Below are 26,575 nucleotides of genomic sequence, written 5' to 3'. Positions count from 1 at the left end.
ACCTGTTCTGCTTACCTGCCTACCTCACCTGTCTGCTACCTGTGTTACGCCTCTTCCATCCCTCCCCACCCCATACCTCTTCCCTCTTCCCTCTTCCTTCGCCCTCCTCCCATCAGCCATCTTAATACATTTTTTTCTTCATTCTCTATTCTATCCGTTTTCTCTCCCATCACTTTTTTTTTCTTATCCTTCTCTTTCATCCGGTGTTCTATATTTTTACTTTCACTTTCCTTTACTCTCTTATTTTTATTTATTCCTGTATTTCCTTTCGCTTTTGGTCCATTGTTGGATTTTGTCTGTTTTATTTTTTTTTTTTCTATGGTCTGTTCCTTCTCCCTTCCTTTTCCTAAGCTCTTCAGTTTTTCATCTTTCTATATTCTACCCACACTTCTTTCTTTTCTTCCTCTTTTCCCTCATTTTTTTTCAAACTTATTTCCTCTTTTGTTTGTATTTTTTCGTAGTATTTTTATTCTAATATCACTATCAAGACACTATTCTTTTTGCACTGCTTCTTTTACTTGTTTTACGTCATTGTTATTAGGGGTGAAAAAAACAGGCTCTTTATTTATTTATTTTATTTTTTAAGAATATTTGTTTACACTCCAGAAAAATAGAGATGAAACTGCACGAATAGAAGAAATGCAACGTCAAAATTAGGAAAGACAAACATCAATTAAAAGCATTAGGATACCAAAAGTAAAGAGAGAGAGAGAGAGAGAGAGAGAGAGAGAGAGAGAGAGAGAACAATTATTTCCCTCACACACACACACACACACACACACACACACACACACACACACACACACACACACACACACACTCATTATTTTCGCCATGTCACTTCACCCTTGTCACTGCTGCGTAGGAGTCAGGACGGGACAGGAAGTAGGTGTGTCTGCAGGTGTAGGATGCAGGGACAGGTGTGGCCAGGTAAGGGGATGGTCCGCAGGTGCGTGTGCTGGAAGTGAGAGGATAGAAAAGACAAAACAGTGAAAACACACCGCGATAGATGAAAGGAAAGAGTTGATACGTAAAATTAACAGACATGACAGTAGTAATAGAAGAAGTTGGGTAAGGAAATGAGATGGATAATATTGCGATTGGAGTTAATGGATGGATATGTAAATTTTGAGGATAATAAAAGAAGAGTAGTGAAAAGAACAAGGAATACCAATAATGCTATAAAATTTAAGGGATGTGAGGAGAGAGAAGGGAAGGAAGGATATTAAAGGGAGAGGAGAGGAGACGAGGAATAGTTATAGTAATTGTTTGAAGTTTGTTTGAAAAAGTTTATTGCCAAGATGGTAAATTGACACAACTCGTACTAATAGAGGAAGATGTTGAGGAAAGGAGGAAGAGGAAGGGAAGGTAAGGTTGAGGGAAATGAATGCAAGAAGAGGATGATAAGTGTCGGAAGAAGCGAATAAGAGAATATATATAAAAGTCATGAGAGCGAGAAACAAACAAAAGAAAGCATGAATTGTGATGAAAAGAGAATTATGATAAATGGGAGGAGAGGGATGTGATGATTCAGACTGGGAGAGAGAAAAAGTTATTGGATATATGTGAATGTAGAGAGAGAGAGAGAGAGAGAGAGAGAGAGAGAGAGAGACAAAGAAAACACAGAGGAGATAGATAAATAATAATGTGGAGGGAAGGTGGAAAAAAATAGACAAAAGAATAGATCAAAAGACAGGTGTGTGGAGGAAGTGGTGCAGGTGTGGTGGTGGTGAAGGAAATGGATTTGAGGTATCTGACCTTACCTCATGTCACTTGGCTCAGGTTACACTTAAGGGCTATAGTAACATTCTCTCTCTCTCTCTCTCTCTCTCTCTCTCTCTCTCTCTCTCTCTCTCTCTCTCTCTCTTTTGAACCTCTTATATTTAGAGTCACGTGATCTATTCCTCCTCCTCCTCCGATCCCTATTTCCTGCTGTAGTGCCACATCCTCTAGGGGCAGAACAATGCTATGCTGTGCCAGGCGAGAGAGGGAGCAGTGAAGGGTAGGGTTAATAATTCTCTCTCTCTCTCTCTCTCTCTCTCTCTCTCTCTCTCTCTCTCTCTCTCTCTCTCTCTCTCTCTCTCTCTCTCATCAAGATTAATAGTTATTGAATTATTATTATTATTATTATTATCATCATCATCATCATCATCATCATCGTTGTTACTGCTGTTGTGATTGTCAGCGTCTTCGTCCTTATCACTCGTCCTTCCCCTTCTCTTACTCTCCTCTCCCCCTTGTGTACCATAATGATAAAGCCAAAAGCACTAAAGGTCAGTTTTGGGAATTCCATCTTTTTGACGTTTTACTATCGGATGTGTGCCAGAGAGAGAGAGAGAGAGAGAGCGAGCGAGCGAGAGTTTTACTGTATATTCTAGATTTGATCATATTGCTATGTTTAAAGATATCGATATGTACTTTTTTTAAGAAACCGTGTCATACTTGATGTATAGTTGTATTTATGTTCTGTATGTATATGTGATAGATACACAAAATTATGATAAACAAATCTATACCAACAGTTATTCACCTGAGTCACAGTCAGTCAGTCAGTCAGTCAGTTTTCCAGTCCATCGTGCAGGCAACCAACCGTCGCTAAATCAGTCAGTCATGCCAGTCAGAGAGCCAGCCAGCCATTCAGTTAGTTATCCACAAATATGTAAGTCAGTCAACCATGTAGTGTTGTGGCCTCTAGGTCTGAAAAGTTATCCAGCCTTTGTGAATCAGCTACTCAGTTAATTGTTCAGTAAGTCAGTTCGTGTGTTCGTCATTCAATTTTTTAGACACTAAATTAATATATTGCTTTCTTCATTCCTTTATTCAACCAGTCAGTCAGTCAGTTTGCAAGTCATTTATCCAGCTAGGTAATCAACAAATCAGTCTTAACACTCAGGAAACTATTTAAACAATCAGTCAACCAGTCAATGAATAGATAAGCCTCTCTGTCAAATGGTAAAACGAACCAACCTTTGGAAACACGAATCACCAAGACAAACACCAACCAGAAGCCAGCCAGCCAGCCAGCACACAATGAGATCCGCCTAAACCCGTAGATCCGAACTTGTGGCTGCCTATACAAGCTCGGCTCTATGGGGATAGGTTGTTCTCTCAATGCCACGTGGTACAAGATAGGAGGAACAAGACCGAAGAACAAGGACCAAGTTGAAAATGATGAGAGAAACGTGAAGAAAAGACAGACTAAGATAGGTGTTGAAGAAATGAGAGATGGATCCTAGAGAAAGAGTTAAAGGGGAAATGAGAAGGAAGCATACATGAGGAATAAAGATTGATGTTACAGTAATTATATAGAAAAAAAAAGGAAGAAGAGAAAAGGATAACATGAATATTACAAGAAGAATTGAAAGAAAAGGTTTACTAAGAAGAGAGAAGACTGGAAAAGATAACGAGTGTGTGTGAACAAAGATAAAGGATGAAAATATGTAATGAGTAAAAGCCGCGTTTCTGGTGAGGTAGTAGGTTGTATAGTTAAAAACTACATCATTACAGGAGAACTGTACAACTTGCTAACTTTCCAGGTCACGGCAACCTTGCAACGACCATTACTACCACTCCTGTCACTACGACTATGTACTCTGGTAGTGTTGTTATGCTACTAGATTTATTGTTTCATTTTATCTGCCACGAACGTTACTTACTACCACTCTTACGACTATGTACATTATGATTGTTAGTGTTGTTATTATGCTAGATTTATTGTTTCATCTATTTGCTTAGGCTGCTGCTATCAATACTACCACTACTTCAGCGTCATTGATGTCATTACGGAGTTACTATTGTTTGGTTTGCCGTGTTATATGTTATTATTATTATTATGTGTAGTAGTAATAGATGTTGAAATTACTGTCATGGTTTTATATGCTTATTTCATTATCGTAATATTCAAGGTTGTTATTATTATTATTATTATTATTATTATTATTATTATTATCATCATCATCTTTTCCATGTATTATTTTTTTATGAGATGAATGCAAGATTTTATTTTATGCATTACCGTCACCATTGCTATTCGTATTTTTATTATTACAATAATTTCAATTCTTCAACTATATTGTTCTTTACAGTTTTACTTTTATTCTTTATATTTTATGGTACATTTTTTCTTTATTTTTTTCCCTTTTCATATTTCATTTTTATTTACACTTTTTAACTGATTTCATCTATTAGTTTTTTTTTTTTTTTTTTTTTTATTGTAAATTCGCAATTTTATTTATTCACCAATAGTGTATATATATATATATATATATATATATATATATATATATATATATATATATATATATATATATATATATATAATACACACACACTTGTATTTATTATTGTTGTTGTTGTTACTATTATTATTATTATTATTATTATTATTATTATTATTATTATTATTATATTTATTTTGCTGATTTCAACGAATATTTCAAATTTTGCATTTATATACAGTACATATACCAACAACAGCAGCAACACCTTGGATAATAATAATAACAACAACAACAACAACAACCTCTCTCAGGGTTAGGTCATTGTCCCTTGACAGAGTTACCAACTGCAGTTTTATTGTTACGTAACATTTTTATCTTTATTATATTTTTTGCTTGTTACCTTGACCTCAATCGTGTGTGTGTGTGTGTGTGTGTGTTTATACACAATAGTTTTGTTGTCATGTGTATCTTTAAAGTGGTGGTGGTGTGTGTGTGTTTGTGTTTGTGTTTGTGTGTGTGACATTGAAAACTCTCTTTGTTTGCAATACTTACATGACATGCATTTATTTTATTGTTGTCGTTGTTCGAGATTGATTGATTCAGAGAGAGAGAGAGAGAGAGAGAGAGAGAGAGAGACCACTAACAACAACAACAACAACAAAACTCGTCCAGTGTTCATACCTGAAAACCATTATATTTAATTACTCTCACAAACTGTTCCTGCGTGCCGGGCTGATGTGAGGGTGTGTGCTGACAGGTAGAGGTAAGGCTGGGGAGAAGGGGACAGGCTTCATTTTATAGTTGCAATAGGTTAGGTTAGGTTAAAGTTACAGTAGATTAGATTAAGTTTAGGTTACGGTTAGGTGAAGGTTCGTTTAGGGGTTGGGTTGGATTTGTAGGGGAGAAGGAAGAGGGGGGTAATGGAGGGAAGGGATGACGTAATGCGATGTATATGCATTTTTTATTGGAGTGTGGGAAAAGAGTGCCATACTGCCGGGGTGGGAAAGTGACAAGCTGTGGGAAGTGGTGTGGATAGTAGAAGTAGCAGTAGTAGCGGCGATAGGCAGCGACCGTTAGCCTCGGCGCTGCAACTCCTCGTCCTCGTCCTCGAACACGTACTGAGTGATGGGGGTGACGCTGTAGTGCAAATAGTATTAATAGTGGCGGGGACTGAGAAACCGTTGCACCCGTTACCGCTACTACCAGTACTACCACTCGTCCACCTTCCACCACCACCACCACCTCCTCGTCCTCCAACTTGCCATAGTGAAGTGACACGCGTTGAGAGGAGTACAAGTAGTGGAAGTAGTAGCAGTCGTAGTAGTGGAGGCAGACGAGTGGAAAGAGTGGTGTAGCCTCCCTCAGTGCTCCTCCTCTAGCTCGTCCTCGTCCTCGTCCTCCAACACGCCGTTAGCTAATCTTTGCCTGGCTTTGTTCCCTTATTGATTGTGCACGGCGAGGGGCGGCCACCTGTTGGCGGTTGGCTAAAGTGTTCCTTCTTGAATACAGCAATAGAGGGCACCACCAGCCGTGTTGCACCCAACCTACACCCAACACACGCACGCACGTACTCACTCACTACCCTAACACCACACGCATTAACCACTGTATGTGTATGCTTTTTTGTGCCTTTTTTATATAATGCTTTTAGAATGATTACTCTAACGATAGCATCACGCGAGCTCAGTCTTGGTGGAGGTGGAGGTGGTAGCGGCGGCGATGGCGGGGGTGTGGCCTTGTCCCCTTCAGCTCCTCCCTGGGGCGGGGCCACGTGAGCCACCACTCTGCCAGGACACGATAACCTTGAGGCGGGGACGCGAATCTACTGACGGGGGAGGGGGGGGCTTCCACTCTCACCCTCCTCCCTCCCTCTCCGGTCGTTGGGGAGCTGAGTCAGTTTACCCGGGTCTGATGGGAGTGCCAGGGGGTGCCAGATGGGACGGGGGAGTGCAGGGGGCGCCGAACCCTTGAGCGCGGTCCGACCCTCAAGCTGCCTTTCTGAATTTGTACTCCGCCGCCGCCGCCGCCTCTTCCTCCTGTCCTCGTGTTACCTCGCTAGCCCAACGCCCTCTACACCCGTAAGGTTCTTCCTACTCCTCTCTCTCTCTCTCTCTCTCTCTCTCTCTCTCTCTCTCTCTCTCTCTCTCTCTCTCTCTCTCTCTCGTCTCGTTCTTCCCTTCCTCATTTCTCTTTCTCCCCCATGCACGCCCTGCCGCTAGAGAACGTGTAAGATCTTTCCTCTTCCTTCCTTTCTTTCTCTTCCTTATTCCTTTGTTTTATCCATCTCCTTTCCTTTCTTCCTCCGCCTCGTTCTTCCTTCCTCTCTCTCTCTCTCTCTCTCTCTCTCTCTCTCTCTCTCTCTCTCTCTCTCTCTCTCTCTCTCTCTCTCTCTCTCTCTCTCTTTTTCTCTCTCTCCCTGTTTCCTCTACGTCTTTCTTTATTGACTCGGCTTCTCTTTCTCCTGTTTCCCCTCCTTCCCCTCTTCTCTTTTCGTTTCCTTTCCTTGGATCTTTCTTCTTATATTTCCTCTTTCCCCTCCTCATCCACCTCTTCCGATTTTTTCATTTTTTTCTTTCTTTCATTGTCTCCCTCTACCTTTTCCTTCCCTTCCCTTCCTCCTTCCTTTCATTTCCTTTCTTGTTCAGTTTGTCATTTATTTATTTCTTTATTCTTTTTATTTTTCATTTTTTGAAATTTTTTTTTATCTTCTCCACCTCCTTCTCCTTTCTTTCTTTCTTTCTTTCTTTCTTTCTCTCCTTCCACTCCATATTCCTCCTATTCGTAATTTTACCTCCTCTTCACTTCACTTCAATTTACTAATGTTCTCTCCTCTCCTCCTCTCCTCTTCTTCCTCCTTCACTATTCGCCCACCCTTTCCCCAAAACGTTTGGAAAAGGGCCCACTTCAACCTAAACCCTAAAATGTTATTATTCTCATGCAGACCTTTTAAAAACTTCAGCCCCTTTCCTTTTTATTTGCATTAGTGTTTATTTGATTTATTCTTTTATTTATTTATGTGTTTATTTTTTTCTATTTCGCTATCAAATCTATCTGTTATTTTGTCTGTTACTTTAACTTCATTTATATTGTTTTTACTTATGATATTTTCCTTTTAAATGTGTAAAAAAATAATAAATAAGATGTGAAAAATAATATCTAGTAACCATGAAGCACAGAAGTAAACCTCTCATATGTTTAGAAAAATAAATGAAAAGGGGAAAAGGTGGGAAAAAATCATTTGTAGTTTTGTGGAGAGAAAAGAAAAAAAATAAGCCCAGAGAGAGAGAGAGAGAGAGATTCATGATATCAGATGGACAAAGGAAGATATTTAGATCCTTCTAGAATACACGTCATGAATTGTCCTTTTGTTTGAGATTTGCCATTGTTGATTGTGTTTACCTTTTTGTTAAGATGTGCTTCCTTGATCATCTTTCATTGGATATATATGTATGTATATATATATATATATATATATATATATATATATATATATATATATATATATATATATATTGTATCTCTCTCTCTCTCTCTCTCTCTCTCTCTCTCTCTCTCTCTCTCTCTCTCTCTCTCTCTCTCTCTCTCTCTCTCATTATTATTATTTGTTTTGTTTTGTTTTGTTTTGTTACTGGCATTATTATTATCATCATCATTATTTCTTTATTATAACTATTTTTTTTTCTTTCATATCCATAAAACCAAACAATACATTCCCTCTCCTTTAATTTCACTTGATGGTAATTCTCTCTCTCTATAACACACACTTCCTTCTTTATTTAACTTTCTGACTTCTATTATTCTTTATGCTTGCTTTCTGGTGTTTATGCATATGACTGTGTGTGTGTGTGTGTGTGTGTGTGTGTGTGTGTGTGTGTGTGTGCATGGGGCGTGAAATCATGTTGACTGGTGAATATATGATTGAAAAAAAATAAGTAAATGAATACAAAATACATACTTATAGATGAATGAAGTGGTAGTGATGAGAGGAATAAAGAACATGAAGGTGAATAAAGTAGAGGAGAGTTGTTAACGTAGTGTTGGCTAGTAAAAATTGTAGAAAAAAGAAGAGGAGGAGGAGGAAAATATAGAGTGATGTAGTAGTTGTGAATAAGAGATGGAGAATAGTGAAGTGAATTAAAAACCAGAAACAGTAGAGGAAAGAAGAAGAAAAGGAAAACAAATGGGGGGGGAAATTAATACACTTTTTGATATGTTTATATGTTAAGTACCTAATTTTATTCCCAACAAAAACATTTCTCAAAAACACGAAACAATATACAACCCCAATTCTAACGTGCATTCTTTCCCCAGGTGCGTTTGTGTCTACCTGTGCGTGTTACCTGCTTGAGGGTATCGAACGGGCAGCCTCGAGGACTCCAGACAAGACAAGAACTAGCTCTCCAGGAAGGGATCTCAGACACGCCCTTATTAAACTCAGCAGGACACGGGGCTGCCTTCCTCACCACTACTGTGTTAACAAGATAAGCCTGATTTGTTTACTATTACTGCTAGAGAGAGAGAGAGAGAGAGAGAGAGAGAGAGAGAGTTGTAATTGAAGGAAAAACGTATTGTGAAGGAGAAAAAAGATAGAAGGAATTATGAACGAAGAGGCCAGGAGACAGATAGAGAATTACATAAGAGGAAAGACGAAAGATAAGAGAATAAATGGAGAGGAAAAGGAAGGATGTTAAGATAGATGTAGAATGAAAGACAAAAAGAAGTGATAAAAAAGATAGGCAGACGAGAGAGAGTTAGATAGAGAGAGAATAGGAAGAAACAAAAAAAAGGTCATGGTAAAAAATGATAGGCATAATAATTATAATGAGAACGTCACTTGAGGTGCAGACAGAAGAGCGTTAGATAGTGAGGAATGTAGATAGAAACACAGAAAAAGGTCGTGGTAAAAAATAAACAATTCATAATGAGAACGCCACTTTATAACGGAACAGACTAAAGGTACTCGACTTGATTAAAAGGTAAAAGCAATTTAGTCTCCCATGGCAAGGTATAATGATAAATAAGGTAATAGATAAAAAGTCACACAGATCAAGCATGGAAGTGTAATGTATAAAGTGAAGTAGCGAGAAAGAAGGATGATAAATTAAAGTTACACAGACCTGACCGCTGTAATATATTCCTTTTTATTTTTTCTTTAATTATGATATGGAACCGTAATTAGTGGGGAGGATTTAAGGTCAATTAATAGTTAGTCAGGCAGCTGGTGGTGGAGTGAACACTAATTTACGTACTAGTGTTTTTCTTTTTGTTTAGTTTTTTTCCCATGATGGTTTTCAGGGATCGGGGTTGATGTGTCAAATAATTTCGTGCTGGTTTTGTTGTCTTTCTTTTTTCGTTAATGTTTTTGTGCAGGTTTGACTTGGCTTTGTTTTATTATTTTCTTTTTTTGAAGCGAATAAAGCACAGGGGTTGTTACATGAATAGGTTGATGACTAGGTATGTGTATAGCTAGTGGATGGATGGATCGCTAGATTAATAGAATGCCAGATAGACTGATGAATAATTGAATATAGGCTAAGATGGTTAGATTGATAGACGGAGAAGTAAGTATGAATGATATAGACTCTACCAATATAGCATAGGTCTATCAGTAAGTATAGTTCATGGTAGACGTGCATAGTGTATCATAGCTTATAAATACATGAGAAGTGGTTGTGTGTGTGTGTGTGTGTGTGTGTCATAGGTGTATGTAGGTGTGATGATTTCATATTGCATTTTTCCCTCATTTAATGTTAAGTTGAAATATCACACTTGTGCTTGACTCGTTGTAATGAATGTAAGTGGTGGAAACACGGTATTTATTTACACGTTTTTACTCATTAGTTTACGCAGTTTTATCACGCTAATATGTCTTGTTTGATACTGTCCTCAAGAAAAATTTAATAAAGTGAGTTACTATTAAGAATACTGAGTTGTAAGAAAAAAAACTCAGAATTGTTAGTCTATTTATTGTGTAGACATTTTCTTTTGTATCATTTTTTTTTTTTTTTCTATTTACCCATTTATTCATTTTTCCCAGTCATTTTGTTATCATCAAAGATCTAAGACTTTTTTCGTTATTGATATTTATTTTATATATATGTCATCAGATAATTCCTTATCATTATTTATTCATGCCCAATGTTACCACCACCACCACAATATACACGGTCTCCTTTTCCTCCCACACAGAGCAGCGCAGCCCAGCTCAGCATAGCTACACAGTCCCGTCCTCCATTCCCTGAGACCCTTTCTTGTGAAGGCACAGGTTCACAGGCAAGGCGCTCAGGCATGGATGACGGGTTAGTACGTCCAGACGCTCCCGTGGATGACAACCAGAAAGAGACAGGCATAAGTTGTCTGGAAATTTTAGACCACCACCACCACCACGTCAGCCTGTCCCCAAGTCCACCAGTTCATCATGCAATGTCAACCAGCCCGTCTCATGTCAAGAAATGCCTATACTTAAAAAAAATCAAATGTTAAATTGTATGGTTTTTGTATAATTATTGTTATTATTATTGTTGTTTCTTCATTAATTTATTTATAAGAGTTGTGAATTCATTTACCATTAGAATTATTTGGCTTGTATTCTTATGGAACATATCAGTATAATAAAGTAGTGTAAGAAGAGGAGTCACTAGATGTAAAGGATGTGCTAGAGTAGGGAATGGAGAATACTACTAATAATAATGATGGTAATGGTGAGTAAACAAATGATGCATTAGCACACTGTTAAGTATTACATTTGTTACCAGTCACGTCTTGCTGATGTACTAGTTCAAGATACTGAATAGCGACCGAAAATAATCCTGTGTGTGTCATTGTTGTGAAGCGAAGTAACAAGTAGAGTTTGCTCGTAACTGATCGTTTACTCGTTTTTTTTTTTTTTTTTTTTTTTTTTTTTGCCAGCCTTGTATATAAATTATTTAATTCATTTTCTTCGTTTTGTCTTTTTATATTTTATTTATTTATTTATTTTTTCTCACGTAGTCATACAAACATCCGTTATAATACAGTTTGTTACAGGCTTCCTTCGAATGAAATACGGTTTTGCCTCTTATTTTTCGATATATGATGAAAAAGTAACTTTAATTGATAAATGCTAATAAACAAGAGAGCGATGGTGGGGGTGAGGGTGACAGGGGGTAGGGAGTAGTTAGAAGGTAGACATAGTCGCCTAAAACGGAAAATAAAGCCCACTAAATGATACATCGCAGCGAGTAACTAACGGTAATATTCTCACTAAACCCAATTTTTTTTTTTCTATGCCATTCATTTAAATATTTCATATAAACTGATTTGTAGAAGCAGTGTTGGTATTGAGGGTGGTAGGAAGTGACGTATACTTGCTTGTTGCTGGAACCCAAGATGGCGGTATAGGCAGGACGCGGGCACGGTAGGGGACCGGGACAGTCGCATCTCGATAGTAGTGACCTTGTTGATCTTGTGCGTAGTGCTTGTGAATCCTGAGAGACAATGAACACCAGGGAAGACGATGCACAGGTGACACGACCTCGCATGCGCCGAGATTTGGGTAAGAGAAGATGTATCAACATTTACATTCTCAGGCACGTAACTCGCGTGATTGGATTTTTATATTTATTGTGATTTGAGTTGAATGTATTAATAAACCAGGACAGTATATAGTTTCATTGCTGTATGAAATGTGTAATTCGCGTGGTAAGGACATAACGGAAGCTATGATAGATATAGAGGCTTACACGTGGCACACTGCATGCACTCCCAGTATAAGTGATTCACGAGCGAAGAATGACTCGAACGAAACGAAACTCAGCCCGTATGACTCGGCGTAAAGGATTCCTGGCGAAAAGTAAAGGTGCGTTAAGTGTGCGGAACTTTTCTATCTCCTTGTCAAAAACAGTTCATAAATTTTCTTTCACGCATTTCTTACACAAAGTTAAGACTTCTCTTTGTACTAATTCGTGATTGTTGTTGTAAGGACATTGGTTTTGGTCCACAATATTCCTACAGGCACGTAACACAGGTTTCTAGGGCATATGTTGCACAAAATCCGGCACTACCGTAGTATAGACATTGTCACCTACTTCGCTGCTGGGGTGATGGGAGTTGCCAGATGTACAGTACACTTACCAACATAGCAAAAGAACTCAACCCAAACCCCCTTTGAATTGTAAAGTAAAAAAAAAAAGGGCTGGGGCGGTTATAGCAGAGAACGATAAAAGTAAAAACAAAATAGAGAGGGATGTTTTACTAACATTATTTGAATTGTAAAGAAAATATTAAGAGATTGTCTGTCATATACACAGACCACACGCCCTGATAGTGTAATAGAGTTCTTTCGTTATATTGGTAACTGTACATCTGGCGACTGCTGGCAACCCCTATCCACCGCCAGCTGAAAGGTAGGTGACGGGATGTCTATAATATGGTAGTGCCCAAAATCCATCCATATCTCAAAACTGAACTATCAGTCTTGCAAGTCAAAGATGGAAGGCCTCTAAAGTGAATGCTTAATTACAATAGAACCTTGTGAGTGGAAAGTATTCTGGTCTAGCCATAAGATTGCTTTCGTGTAATTTTATTGTGACGTTATTAATATCCAGCATTATAATGTCAATTGTTCTGTCCCACGTCCGTCCTTTAGGGGCAGGATATCTGGTGGAGTAATTTCATGTTAATTTTCTAATCAGGTATGGGAGGTGTTGAGTGATGGGCATTGTTACCATGTATCTTCTGACTGAGGGAATAAACCATTCAAGAAGACAGTATGTGTTTTGTCATAAAGTGAAACATCCAGTGAGTGAGTTGACCAGATGTGGAGAGTGTAAGGCAAAGGAGAAAACTGGAGGTTTAAGTTTGTCAATAAAGAAAGCATTAGGTAAAAAATAGCGATCATAATCTACATACACATTCTGGCTGGTATTTCCAATAAGGCATATATTTTCTCTGCTTGGCTCCTGTGATCCCAGTCTCTTGTGTGTTGTCCTATCTCTCCAATCCCTCCAAAGCAGAGGGGCCCTGTTCTACCCATGCTAGTTGTGGGGGATCTGAGAAGGTATTATGCTGATTTTCCTTGGAATGACTAGTGCTTCTGTGTCAGAGACCTGTCTGTGTGCTCATTGCATAATAGATAATAGTGTCTGGCATGGAGGCTTACATTGACCCAAACCTTGGTATAACACACTGTTCTTGCACTATACATGATAAAGAGGTTACCCAGAAAAGGTACATGAGCCTTCAATCACCTAAATCTCATGCACTTCATATTTCTGTCCTGAATCATGCCAAGTCTTCTCCAACTTGCCAAAAACTTTATCAATCTTTCTAGATCCAACTCTGCTAAAGACTTTTGGCACTAGCCAAAAACACCTTGTCTTTCCCACCTTTACTTTCTTGACTTCCATCAAGGCCATTCTACTGCTAAACTGGTTTTCCTTACACAGTCAAGACATTGAGAGAATCAGAAAATTTAAGGGTAAGTGTCTTTCCTCTTCAAAGAATTCAAATCATTGTTTGTGGAAATAGAGAAGCACGCAGGGAATTCCAGAGTTTACCATAGAAAGGAATGAAAGATTGTGAATATTGGTTAACTTTTGCATTAGAGAAGTGGACAGAATAGCATTAAGAGAAGTCTTCTACAGTGAGGCTGCAGGAGGAGGAGAGGCATGTAGTTAGCAAGATCAAAAGAGCGTTTGCATGAAATTAGTAGCAGAAGGTAGCAAGAGATGCAACGGTGAGGCAATGAAGAAAAAGAGGCTTGATATGGTCACTAGAAGAGTTGATAAGCAGTTTCAGTTAGAACTGCATATCACATTTTAACTTTTCTACATATCCTGAGGAAATAGAATCAACCAAGATGTGAGATACATTTTGCCAGAATAAGGCTTAGTTCTTTCAGTTAGAAAATTGAGAGGTATAGTAAAAAATGAAATGTGAATATTATGAAACAAATTAATCAAAATAATGTTAGTTGCCACAGATTTTTTTTCTTTTTACGGTAAGGCTTATAGCGCCTGTAGGCACACTTGAAGAGCACTTAGGAAGCGCTGTTCAGCTTCTGCCCATTAGTGGTGCAGGCAATTTTATTTAAAGTGGTAGGCCTACTCATATTAGGGCCCATATCACCACCCAAGCCCATCTTGTGTGTAACCACCTAGAACCTGGGTATCATGGTGACGTAGGTAACTTTAAACCACTCGACAAATGGCAAAGTGTTTTAAGGCTGTACGTGGTGGGATTCGAACCTACGCATGGACATCTTCCTGATCCCACGCTCGCCACCTTAGCCACTGTCCCACCGCACATAATGAACTCATGAAGAGGGAGGTTTTAAGGTGCACCATAACTCTTTTAACTCTGGGGACCAACACCTCAGGATTTTTTTTTTTTTTTTTTTTTTTTTTTCAATGTCCCTCCTACATAAAAAAAAAAAAAAGTGTAACAGTAGTACATCATGTAAAGACCAAATTAATGTGTGGTAGCTGAGAGGGAATTATTCAAGCTGAAAAAAGTATTAGAAAGTTAAGTTACCAACTTAAGATAATGTATGTGTAATTGATCTACATACGTGCAGGAAATTCATCTCTCATATAGTAATGGTAGTGCTATATAACAGAAAAAGAAAAGTAAGACAATTGAAGTCAGAAATGAGAGGATTAAAATATGTTAGGAAAGGAATGGGAGAACAAGAGCAGTTACAGAGATTTGAGTGTCTAAACAGTAGATGTTAAATATGGCTATGGCAATAATTTCTGATTGCTTCAGAGTACATAAGAATATTTTGTAGGCAAGTCTTGGTTGAAGTGGTGATAGCAAGTGTATTCATGCAAGTCATTGTCATCTAGCAGGATGAAGTTTATATCCTGATTAAATCAGAACACAAAGTTTCTTACTGAGGAACAAACTTGAACAGAAAAAGATGCATGTTAGATTTTGGCCTAATGATGGAATGTAGTGAGCTCTGGTATTTCCCCTTAACTATGTAACGGGTTGCTATGAGCACACCATTTCTTCCTTCAAACAGTAGTAGATTACTCTCATGCACACACAATTTGTGCCTACACCACCAGAGGGAAGTAAAAGTAAAGATAAATCATATAACTAGTATTTATGTACTGTGACAAGTCATTTAACACATTTCCGTCATTCAGGAGCAGATATTTGCTGCTTCATATAAAAGGGTACTTGTTTGAGACTTTGAGCTCTATGCTGAGTCTTTTTCAGATGATGCAGATTAGACAAGACAGACCCTGACCCAAGCATCTCAACATATTGTTGACCTTAATGTGCATTGCATGTTGTTGATCAGAAGATGAAAACATATTCAGGAACTCTTATGCAGCTGAAGGTGAACTTTTGTTTTCTAAAATTACATTTGTACTGAAATTGTCCTTTACATAAGTTAGCACTGATGCTTGGATCAGAGGAAATTATTATTGTACAACTTATAAATGAATCAAGCAAAATTAAACTGAAGCCAGAGGTAATCAAGGTTGTGGAGTATGCAGGTGGATGACGTCACATAATTACTTAACAAGCTTAAGTCTAGAATTGCAGGGTACAGTGACAGTCTGTAATGCCAGTTAGCTCTCCTGAAGTGAGTCATTACACAAAGGTCTGGATCTTTGGTTATACAGATAGCCATTAACTAATAAAAATAGTTTGTATGCAAGTAAAATAATTTAAGTTCACATTATACATGTATTATATATCTATATAAAAAAAATAGAAATATGAGTGTAAACAGTTTGCACTTTTCCATCCCCAATGGAACTCTTGAACACTTGGGTGTCCACATCACAAGTTTAGGTTTTCAACCCTCCTGGGGTAGGGAAGGACGAGGTGACACCAGTGCCAGCACTTAAGATCAGGGCGTGTCCGTGGGTTCACAGAGGAGTAGCGGCGCCCTCGCAATGGGCAGGTGATGGGCAGGGGTGGGTCAGCTGGGACCGAGGTAGAGGCAGAGACGTCGGGAAGACAGCAGCTGGTGGAAGGCCTGCTGGAAACATCATCAAACCAGCCACAGGTTTTCTAAACTATATAGGAAATAAAGATAAATTGTTTAACGACCAATTCTATCATTACTTTGCCAATTTGACTGCTACTATGTAGTCATATATTCAATTCTTGGTCAAATGTTATGTCAAGATATTTTTTATTGTGTATTTATGAATGAAAGTCAATTGAATATTCTCATTAGTAATTCACTTTTTTCAGTAAGCTTAGAAATTTTCATAATTATGATGCAGGAACCAACACTTGGGTAAAGTCTTGCAGCCTAATTTCATTACTTCCAATTTTTGCCCAAAGTTCTCTTTACTGATTCAGTCCTCACTTGTAAGAACAACCTGTTGTAGTTTCCTGAAGTGACTGATGTGCTTATCAGGTTCTTGTTATGATAGATTTATTAGCAATGCCAGATTCTGGGGCTTTTGTGGTGATAAATTTTGCTTAAAAGCTACAAACAATGCATATTAATTCAATATGTAGCAAATGAAGAAATTTAGTCAGTATTTTGTGCTCTAGTGTTGTTTCCTCCTCTGTACACCTGTGATGGGAAAAATTTTTGTATGGCATGTTTCAAGTTGTTCAGTTGGTATGTATGATGTATGTACTGTCTTTCTATGTTAACACATACAAATCCTTACATTCATTCATTCTTTTAGTCTCAAATCATACTTCCACCAGCCAACTCCTCCATCAGTGTGCAATCAACTAGCCAACCACACCATCTAATGGTTAATTCAATATAGTGTGTGTGTGTGTGTGTGTGTGTGTGTGTGTGTGCACACATGTGCATAGGTGTGCTTGCCCACTACAGTATGGCCATACACTTTTACTTTCTCTACTACAGCACCGACCTCATAAGTGGTACTGAAAATCATTGACCACAATCTTGATTATGAAAGTTGTGAATCTTTACCTAAAATCTTTGGTAAAGATAAGACCTGTAACTCATTGATGCAGAAAAAAAGAGGTCCCTTGTATAAAATTTAGTTATGTGACTTGACACCACTACTTCAGTCTCCATCTGGTTGGCCTTTATGTCTCTGATGATTAAACACCCATGAACCTGGGACTAAGACATCCTGGTGACCACAGTTTACCTTTACAGGCACCCATGCACCGACCAACCTGCAAGGAAGGATGGAGAGCAGATTGGACAGACTGTGGTGTCATAGCAAAGAGTAACAACTGCTACACCACAGAGGAACATGCACACTACTTCAGCAAAAGTAAGTTCAATATGCTCAGCAGTGTTATGGACTTGATTAAAAATGTTGAAAACCACCTGCCATTATCAGTGTCAACATCAGTACATGGTAAAGAGACTTGAACTCACTCACACACTAGCTATAGATTTTATCTAAAGTTGGACATCACAACAGTGTACACTGAGTAGAGCATAACTGAATACAGCTATGCTCATTAGTTATAAGAAACAAGACTAGTGTCATAGGTTAGAGTGAAGTGCATTCGTGGTATGTGGAATTTGACTTACTGAGGAACACTTGTGCATGCTGTATCAGGAATGACTATTGCAGATATTAAGTGTGTAGGAAAAACTTAAGTAGACAACCTTATTCAAAACAAATGTGAACACAGGAAGTTAAGGTGTGGCAATACATGAAACATGCTGGACATCTTTGCTTTCTGCTCAATGTTATGACCTAAACTTTAAAAAGACTGTATTGTATGTCTTTCATTCAAATTTGTTTTAAATGTTCTGTTTGATCTAACTTTTTAGAGGAAGGACAGCAAGTAAATGCCAGTCTGATGTCTTGATAAGAGCATGGAATACATTGGAAAGTGTGAGCATAAACAAGTGTGTTAGTGGGCAAGTAAACATTGTTGAGTATATACACAATAGTTAGTCTCAAGGCAAAATATCTAACTGATGTTGACAATACTGCTCATATTTTGTGTAGGCTGAACAGGACTTTTCAAGACAATTTTCAAGACTTGTTGGAAACATTGATGAAAACTGACTAATAATATACTGTCAGTATTACAGATGCAAGGAACCGTACTTTGCTTTATGTTCACTTTGTTTTGCTTGATGTTGCTTTATAGTTTCCATACAACACAGACAAGAAAAGCAGACAATGTACATTAGCAATGTGTTTGTTGCTTGAAAAAATATAAGAGGTTTGTGGTTTCCAAGTGGGTTAAAATGTTTGTGGGGAGCAGATAAGATAGCTCTGTGTGAGAGATGACACTAGGAAGAACTGGGCACCATGTTCAGCATTAGAAAGTAAAAAGTGGAATGCCAATTTATCAGACAGCTCAGCAGCATTGTTGTGTGCCACCAAGTGAAGAATGCTGACTATGTAACATTGGAACAAATCTTTTAAAGGTTAACCAACAAGTCTGATGTAGGTTGACAATGCTGTGTATTTACCACAGGTCTAATGTGTGTCATGTGGCTGTGTAGCACATAGCAAACACACATAGCAAGCCATTTCTGCAGCAGGTCCTTTGCAGGATCTACTGTTGCATCAACCCTAAGTTGAATCACATCTTGTAGGTCATGTACGGATATGACTTGATGGCCAAAACACTGTTTAAATAATTGCATCCTCTGCTCGATTACAGGCAACAAACTTGATATAACATGAATTTAGCATCTTAAATCTGCCATAAGAACAACATGAAGGCCATTGCTCTGTGTTATTGAGATTGTTGTACTCCAACTGATTGCACAGTCATAAAAAGTATCCCTAATGAATTATGTGCATCATCATGACTTGGTAGACAGAGAAATGTGAAAATTTGTGAATCATATGCAATATGTGGTGCACAAGGCAAAGATTCTAATGACAATATGATATGCAACACCCTTTATAACATTTTGGGACACCAAGGTTTACATTACATCAAAACTGCTTGAGGATCTCTGCACTAAATAAACTCAGTGTTCACTGGAGTAAGGATATTTTTTTTTGTATGACTGGACAAGTTCTAGGAAGTGATTCAGGACCATCCTGTAATGAGCAAATTCAAGTGTGTAGGTGTGTGTGTGTTTGTGTTTTTGTGTGTGTAATTCACCATGGTCATCTGTTGGTCACCCAGCCAGCATATTCCCATTACGGAGCGAGCTCAAGAGCTCATAAACCGATCTTGGGGTAGGACTGAGACCACAACACACTTCACACACCGGGAAAGCGAGGCCACAACCCCTAGAGTTACATCCCGCCACAACCCCTTGAGTTACATCCCGTACCTACTTACTGCTAGGTGAACAGGGGCCACACATTAAGAGGCTTGCCCATTTGCCTCGCCGCTTTCCAGGATTCAAACCCAGACCCTCACGGTTGTGAGCCAAGCATGCTAACCACACTACACTGTGTGTGTGTGTGTGTGTGTGTGTGTGTGTGTGTGTGTGTGTGTGTGTGTGTGTGTGTGTGTGTGTGTGTGTGTGTGTGTGTGTGTGTGTGTGTGTGTGTGTGTGTGTGTGTGTACACTAATATCTAACCTACCTATCGCCCACTAAACAGATAATAGGACTTGTATATGCATCCTTCCTCATGAGTCTTGTTTTTGCTGTGAGTGTGTCTGGAGTCCTGTGTTATGTGCAATGTTTCCATGGGAACAGGTGGTATGAAGGGTTATTTCACAGTGAACACAAAAGGAATGGGAAGTTCCTTCACTAGAAGTGCCAGGTAAATCAACATGTTGAGCAGGCACACATGGAGAAGTGATGACTTACCCAGAAAGTTGCCAAAACAGGTTTACATCTTCGTTGAGTTATGAACTTTTCCCCAAAATGCCAAGCTCCTGAAATTTCTGCCTGGACGGAGTTCATACTTCCAATGAGGCATTCAGAAGCCCTTGACCCTCACTGCCCTCACATTACTGACACTAGAGACTAAACATTGACATGGCCTTACATTATTACTACTATCCATCACTTAGAAATTATATTTACTTATAAAAAGCTATTTTGAAGCAAGTTTATGTACTAATTGAACCAAGTAAGAAAATATCACGGTTATTGAAAGTTTAAAGTGAACAAAAGTAAACCAGAAAGTGAACAAAAGTAAACAATTCAGTCTGGTGAGAAACAGTACATTCAGATGCTGCATGAAGATGTCACATCTCATGATGCCTTAGAAATGTTCATTAGAATGAAATGTATTTAATCAACAAGACAGCCAAGTTAAAACAGTGGGTCATGATTTTATTTCCTGCCCTGACTACACTTACGATGAGATGCACACCTGCTGCTCCTCAGACGAACACACTAACACTGAATGTTGGTGATGTGGCTCCCTTCTCAGGCTTGAGATGTCTTGTGATGTGATGTGTAGGATAATAAATACCACTGGTAGGGAATAAACTTGGGAATTCACAGCGGTTCAGGTAGTAATTGTAGCTATTTATTTAAGAGGATTAATATAATCCTTCTCGCTCGGCTGCAGTAACATACTGCACCAAGTTGTCCTTATTTATAGGAATGACAAACAAAATATAGAAAATAGTAAGCACTTGAACATTTCATTTATGCCCTAGAGTCCAGCTGAGCTGGAATGAAAATACTAAATTAAGGTTTTAATTGTGCTTTATGAAGCTTGTATAATTTAGTTAGTTGTCCACTACTAACTCTAGTCATCTAATTTCAGGCCAGTGGGAAGGAGTGTCTGGGAACGATGATATGGAGCCTTGTCCAAGGATGACACGACACATATTGGCAGTCAGCTGGATGCTCTGTGACGATTCTTTGAGGAGTCCTCCAGAACCGGCAGATATTGATCCTGGTTCTAACACTGTTGGGTCTAGTCACTCAGGTCTTCTGGAAACTGCAGTCTGGTATTTCCAAATTTATCAAGTTCAAAACTACCACAACACCTATTACTTTCTAACATCTCCCTCATACTTCAATGCAAGTTTCTCATATTGTTCACTAAAGTTTCATTATTTCACTAGTTTCATATATTTTATTCAGTTTATATATTTCCAAGTTTGCAAATATAATTGTTTATTTTTTTTTCTACACAAAACGAACATTGAAGGATTTCTTGTAAGGTATAAGTCTGCCTTTCTTCACACAGTCTTCCTTTTAGCGTCAAGTCTGGAAGATCTGTCTGTTACCTCAAAATGAGGTACAATTAAGTTTCATATCTCTCCTACCTAATGTTTTCTGCACTTAGGCAAATATATAGTATGTAACACAGCAAAATTCCTTCAACACTAGACACCAACACTGCATGTTCCTTCCTTTCATTTCAATACTGCATGTATCTTGTTCTCATCTTCAAAGAAAAATAAAGATTTATATATCAATATGAAAGACTCAATTGGAGTCAATTACATACGCTCGGTGCAGACAATAGAGCACTCTCGGCGGATAACATCCTACAATAACTTTTCTTGTTCCAGAAGGAACTTAAATCTGCCATGACCACCTCAATGCAAGCTTTTGACGGCAAGGACAGAAGTCCTCAGACTCTGACTGACCATTGGAATAAACTGCATCACAAGGCAGCATCTCAGGTGCTGGCTTTTACTGTTTGGCAATGCAACAAGCTAGATAGCAATACTCCAAGTGTGTGTTTCCTCCAAGTACTTAGTCTGAAATACCCACATGTGATCAGCTTTAAAATACTGGACTGAAAAATATTACTTTGTGAAAATATGAATTTCATATAAAATTATTGGTTAAATGTAACTGAGTGCAGTTAATGTCACCAATAGTGTTGTAGATGTGATTCCTCTCATAAACTCTGTATCATAACTTGTCCACATTATGTATTCTTTATGTTCTCTCCATGTCTGACCTATTTTTTTATCATTCCCAGAGGAGACCACCAAGGCAGAGATAATTTATTCCTATCCTTATTTTGCCTCCTTGTATTCACTAATACTCTTTTCTCCACTCTGCTGTTCTCCTGCACATCTCAGCACTACCCTCTCACTTCTCCACTCTGCTGTTCTCCTGCACATCTCAGCACTACCCTCTCACACCCCTGGAACCTGTCCTCTTCCACCCATCATTGTCATTCTTCTTTATGTTCTCTTCTTGCCATTCTTTTTGTGTCTAACCCACCTTGGCATGATGCTGTGCTTAACCCACTCAAAAATCCCATATTTCATCCTTGTATCTTTACTTTGCAATTCACAGACACAGCTATAATTACTTTTACCATCACATATACTATTTTGTATGTACTACATGTGTGCTTAAGCTGTTTTTAGTTACCCTACTTAATTATGAAATTAATAATTTTTACCTAGAAAAGGGAAGATCATTTAAAAAAGTTGATTTGTTGAAGTAACATCATTTAAATGGTCTAGATGCATATCTGCAACCATTTAAATCTTATTGTGCACTATGATTGTTGGCCAAATGAGATGAGTCTTTCCAAGCGTCAGTTACTCTTCTGGTGCCCCCAGATGGATAGGTCTTCTCTGACAAGTAGAGGTACTTAATTTTTTATGATATATTCTTTGTTGTGGCAAGGATACTAATTTCCTTTGTGAAGGCTACTTGATTATCAAAGAAGCCTCATTCCTGCCAGATCTTAACTCCCTTTGTCCTACAGTGTGCAGCTGTTGTATTCTTGATAATTTGTGAGGATTTAGTGAGTTCAGGATAACTGTACAACAATTTCATATCCAACACCAGGCATGGACTTAACCTTTGCATTCCAGCAGATGCGTGCAGGATGTCTCACAGTGATCACTGTGCTCCCATCTCAGTACACTCAATCCTCTGCCATTGCAGCTCATTGCTCATGTTACTGATATGAATCCTAATTATGCACTAGCATACCCCTAGATTCTTTTTTTTTTTTTATTCAAACATTTTGGCACTAACAGTATATGATGATGCCTAATACCATGACACTCTTGCAGCAGATAGGTTCTAATGATATGAAATGAGATGAGGAAAATGTAGATGATAAAAGATCATGAAACAATACCTGACGTAATGTGTGCACTTAAGGCTTTCAGCTGAAGTAATTTTAGCACCAATAAATTTGACTTAGTTTGCAGTCACTGCAATATCAGTGAAACACATGATGCATTCTGCAGCAGCAGATGGTTGAGTGTAAGCTTTAGGCTCAAAGTAACTCAAGTTCTGCCAGAATTTGGGCCACTCTGCCACCTAAATTACTGTTACTCGGGCCTAAGAATAGTGATGATTGTGACACGTCAGGCATGTATCAACTACAAGGTAAGGGTTAAGAGGCAATACCTTCCTCCACTGTTTTAACATGCAGTCTTGAAAACATTGACCATTTAAAAAAAAAGTAAGCAAAAAAGCTTTAGACATTTTCAAAGTTGATCAAATTGAGTATTTCAGATACAACCTATTACATCCTAAATATATTCCCCAGCAGACTACTGCACATCAACCCAGTGAGAGAAGCACAAGGCCACTGTCCTACCTCTAGGTGAGGCTGGTGCTCCGGGCCGGCTCTCCCTCGGCCAGCGGCATCAGTTTCTCCTCAATGGACGAGACCGGGGACGAGTTGCCGGAGCGGTTGTTCTCCATGGAGCAGTCGCTGACTTCCTCAGAGGAGTCATTGTAGTCAACGGAAGCAGCCCTCTTATTAACAAAGGACTCTTCCAGCCTGATGAAACAAAGGTCTCCCGTCAGTTTTACAGAGTGCATGAGTGATGAAAAAAACATATCCTTCATTTTAAAGGGCACAGTTATTTACTTTCATTCAGAGGAAGAGAGATTTTCTACATTAATATAGTCTTTGATCAGACCAACAGCCAAAGAAGGCTGGCAAAGATGTCAGGTGGGTGCCCACCTCAGATGTGTTGTTATCTTTTTGCTGTTGGTCTAATAAAAGATTGATATACAAAACTCCCTCTTGTTACAACCCACACAAACCAAGAGCACAAGCCAGTCCTGTATACAATAATCTTATAAAAAAGAGTTTTCAAGTTGGTGTATCATCTTCAGAACATTCTGTAGAGACAGTCCTGGCATGGCAGAGGAAGTTTTATGAGGAAGATAATCATTAGACATTACAAGACAAAATGCAACTTACGGCACTCCCTTGACTCTCATAGCACCTGTGAGAGCCATCTGCTTCACATGTTGCATCAATAACTGCATCTGCTCTAATGACACTCTCAGAACACCTGTGGAGAAGGTATGTGTCAACCAAAGCAATTATGGCAAGATTAGGAAGATGTGTGTTGTAACAGTAAGCTGAGGCAAGGGTTCAAGGTTGATGGTCATACCTACTTAGAAAGTGAGGTACCACTGTATGGTAGGAGCCAGCTACTACAAACCTCATTAAAACAGATGCATTGCTGATGAACCTAGTGGGAGAATTTTGAAAGAGAAAGAGATATTTCTTCCCTCCCCCTCTCTACTCCCTCCCCCCTCCCCTCTCCTCTACCTCGTTCCTTCCCCTCCCCTCTCCACTCCCTTGTTCCTCCTCTCCTCTGCTCTGCTCTCTCCCTTCTACTCTACTCTACTCTCTCCCCTCTCATCTCCTGCTCTCCTCTGCCCTCTCTTCCCCTTCCCTTCTCTTCTCTGCTCTGCTCTCCTCTCCTCTCCTCTCCCCTGCTCTCTCCCCTCTCCTCCCTCCTCTCCTCTGCTCTCTCCTCCGCTCTTTCTCCCCTCCTCTTCTCTCTCCTCCACTCTCTCCCCCTCTCTCCTCCACTCTCTCCCCCTCCTCTCCTCTGCTCTCTCGCCCTCCTCTCCTCCCTCCTCTCCTCTCCTTTCCTCCACTCTCTCCCCTCCTCTCTGTCCTCCCCTCTTTTCCTCTGATGAGCCTGTTTAGCATTACGCTCCATTTATCTTTGTCAGTTCTGACAAACACAACAGTATCATACACAAATCTTTAAATTTTTCTTTCAGAAATATGGAAGTTACCTGTCTGTTGAGTGGATCATGAAAACAATCTAGAAAGATAATGCCTGTGGAACATAACATTGAAATAACTGGGAGAGGACAACAGCAGAGGACTCACTGTCTGTAATATCTCCAAGTCTTTTGGCGACCATGTAGAGCACCTCAGGGCACCAGAAGTGGGGGATGCGGGGGTACAACTTTCCAGTGTCTGAGGGCAGGTGGAAACCTAGCTCGGCCAGCAGCTGACGGAAGGTGGGTGAGGAGAACGCCTCCTCCTGCTCACTGGTCCAAGGAATGAGTGGGATGGACTGGTTGGACACTGGTGGAATGGAAGTGTGTGTTACTATTGTACAAAGGAAGCATTTGTTGCTATGTGTGTGAGAATGGACCACATGTTACAGTGTGAGGGAAGGAAGCATTTGTTATTACGTGTGCATTTTTTCATGCCTTTAGTCTCAGTACTGCCACACCTATACATCACTAAACATTAAAACTCTTTTAATTTGAAAAGCCACAAAGTAATTCATGTAAAGGCATCACCAAATTTTAGTTCTTAGTAAGACATTGAAGTCGGTAATGCTCAGCTAAGCAAGTTTTGGCTGATCCTTACTGTTCCTATCACTACACAGCAATTATGGATAAATATTACTGAAATGTTCCTTTTTCTAATCCCACAATGAAGAGTTACTTACATGTAAAATGGAAGGCAACAGGCTCTGGTCTGGGGAGGTCAGTGCCCATGAACCTGATCTTGGCATAGCAGGCCTCAAGAATCTGCTTCTGAAGCCACACAACCTGACTCCCATGGCCTTCCTCTCTCAGCTTGTCTGCAGACCCAAAGAAAAAAATTGCAATAAGTTCTTCTAAGCATACTATTCATCAGCATCAAAACACAAGTGAAAGGAAATGCCAAAAGAAAGAAATACCCAGACACATTTCTTACCAACAATCACATATGATTGGTTTTAATATATTCTATTCTTTCTTGGTTCTGTTTAGGTCCTGGGAGAGGTAAGCTTTCCTAAAAAACATCTCTAAATGCACAAACTACCACATGTAGGATTAATGGCTTCTTGAAGCTTCCCTCATTTTCTACATCAAGTAGCACACCATTATCTGTTGCCATCAACTAATCTATCACGCATTTCTATGCAATTTTTCTCACCCATCATATAGAGAACTATAATACTCATCCTATTTTGTGTAACAAACCTGCCTTGCTGCCTGAATTCACCAGCAGGACACTCACCAATAAGGAAGGCAACAGTAGTGTTGTCATCCCAGTCATAGCTATCCTCATTAAAGAGGAAGGTCACATCCATGCTCTTTTCCGACAATGGAGCTGTGACGAGGAAAGAGGTGATTAGAAAAGTTTTTATCTAAAATCAGTGTGTAATGACTGATGACAAGACAGGTATATAGTACGTGGTCTTATGTAATGTGATGGGAAATGCACAAATATTAGTATGAAGCAAATAAATATTAAGCCATGAGCTTTGATGTCACTTGAACTTGGCCAAGACATATAATAGTCAGTGCCTTTACTCCTGAA

At 39.0% G+C, this 26,575-nt stretch overlaps 1 protein-coding gene and 1 long non-coding RNA gene across 28 annotated transcripts in view; one reads left to right on the top strand and one right to left on the bottom strand.

Annotated features, from left to right (window-relative positions):
* Positions 1-25,851, top strand: part of LOC123501575 — a 115,975-nt gene extending 90,124 nt beyond the window's left edge. For 3 of the 5 annotated variants that reach the window (XR_006673670.1, XR_006673668.1, XR_006673669.1), the window contains 5 exons: positions 8,532-11,754; positions 17,317-17,437; positions 20,825-21,011; positions 21,582-24,313; positions 25,030-25,851. This is a non-coding gene — a long non-coding RNA (uncharacterized LOC123501575). The remainder of the gene's footprint in view (positions 1-8,531; positions 11,755-17,316; positions 17,438-20,824; positions 21,012-21,581; positions 24,314-25,029) is intronic. The other 2 variants (XR_006673672.1, XR_006673671.1) reach the window with 2 other exon arrangements.
* The window catches only part of LOC123501572 (protein timeless-like), a 105,283-nt gene continuing 93,998 nt past the window's right edge, over positions 15,291-26,575 (bottom strand). For 10 of the 23 annotated variants that reach the window (XM_045250488.1, XM_045250492.1, XM_045250489.1 and 7 more), the window contains 6 exons: positions 26,273-26,365; positions 25,716-25,850; positions 25,142-25,342; positions 24,209-24,302; positions 23,594-23,779; positions 15,291-16,237 (listed from right to left, as the gene is read on the bottom strand). In XM_045250488.1, coding sequence (XP_045106423.1) covers positions 23,596-23,779; positions 24,209-24,302; positions 25,142-25,342; positions 25,716-25,850; positions 26,273-26,365 — 707 coding nt within the window. In that variant the 3' untranslated portion in view covers positions 15,291-16,237; positions 23,594-23,595. Of the gene's footprint in view, positions 17,337-20,567; positions 21,455-23,593; positions 23,780-24,208; positions 24,303-25,141; positions 25,343-25,715; positions 25,851-26,272; positions 26,366-26,575 lie in introns of those variants that run through there. The other 13 variants (XM_045250472.1, XM_045250487.1, XM_045250480.1 and 10 more) reach the window with 11 other exon arrangements.

This window comes from Portunus trituberculatus, chromosome 9 (assembly GCF_017591435.1).
Source record: "Portunus trituberculatus isolate SZX2019 chromosome 9, ASM1759143v1, whole genome shotgun sequence".
NCBI classification, from domain to species: Eukaryota; Metazoa; Arthropoda; class Malacostraca; order Decapoda; family Portunidae; genus Portunus; species Portunus trituberculatus.
The sequence above is the reverse complement of the archived record's forward strand: the minus strand, read 5'-3'. Positions and strand labels throughout refer to the sequence as shown.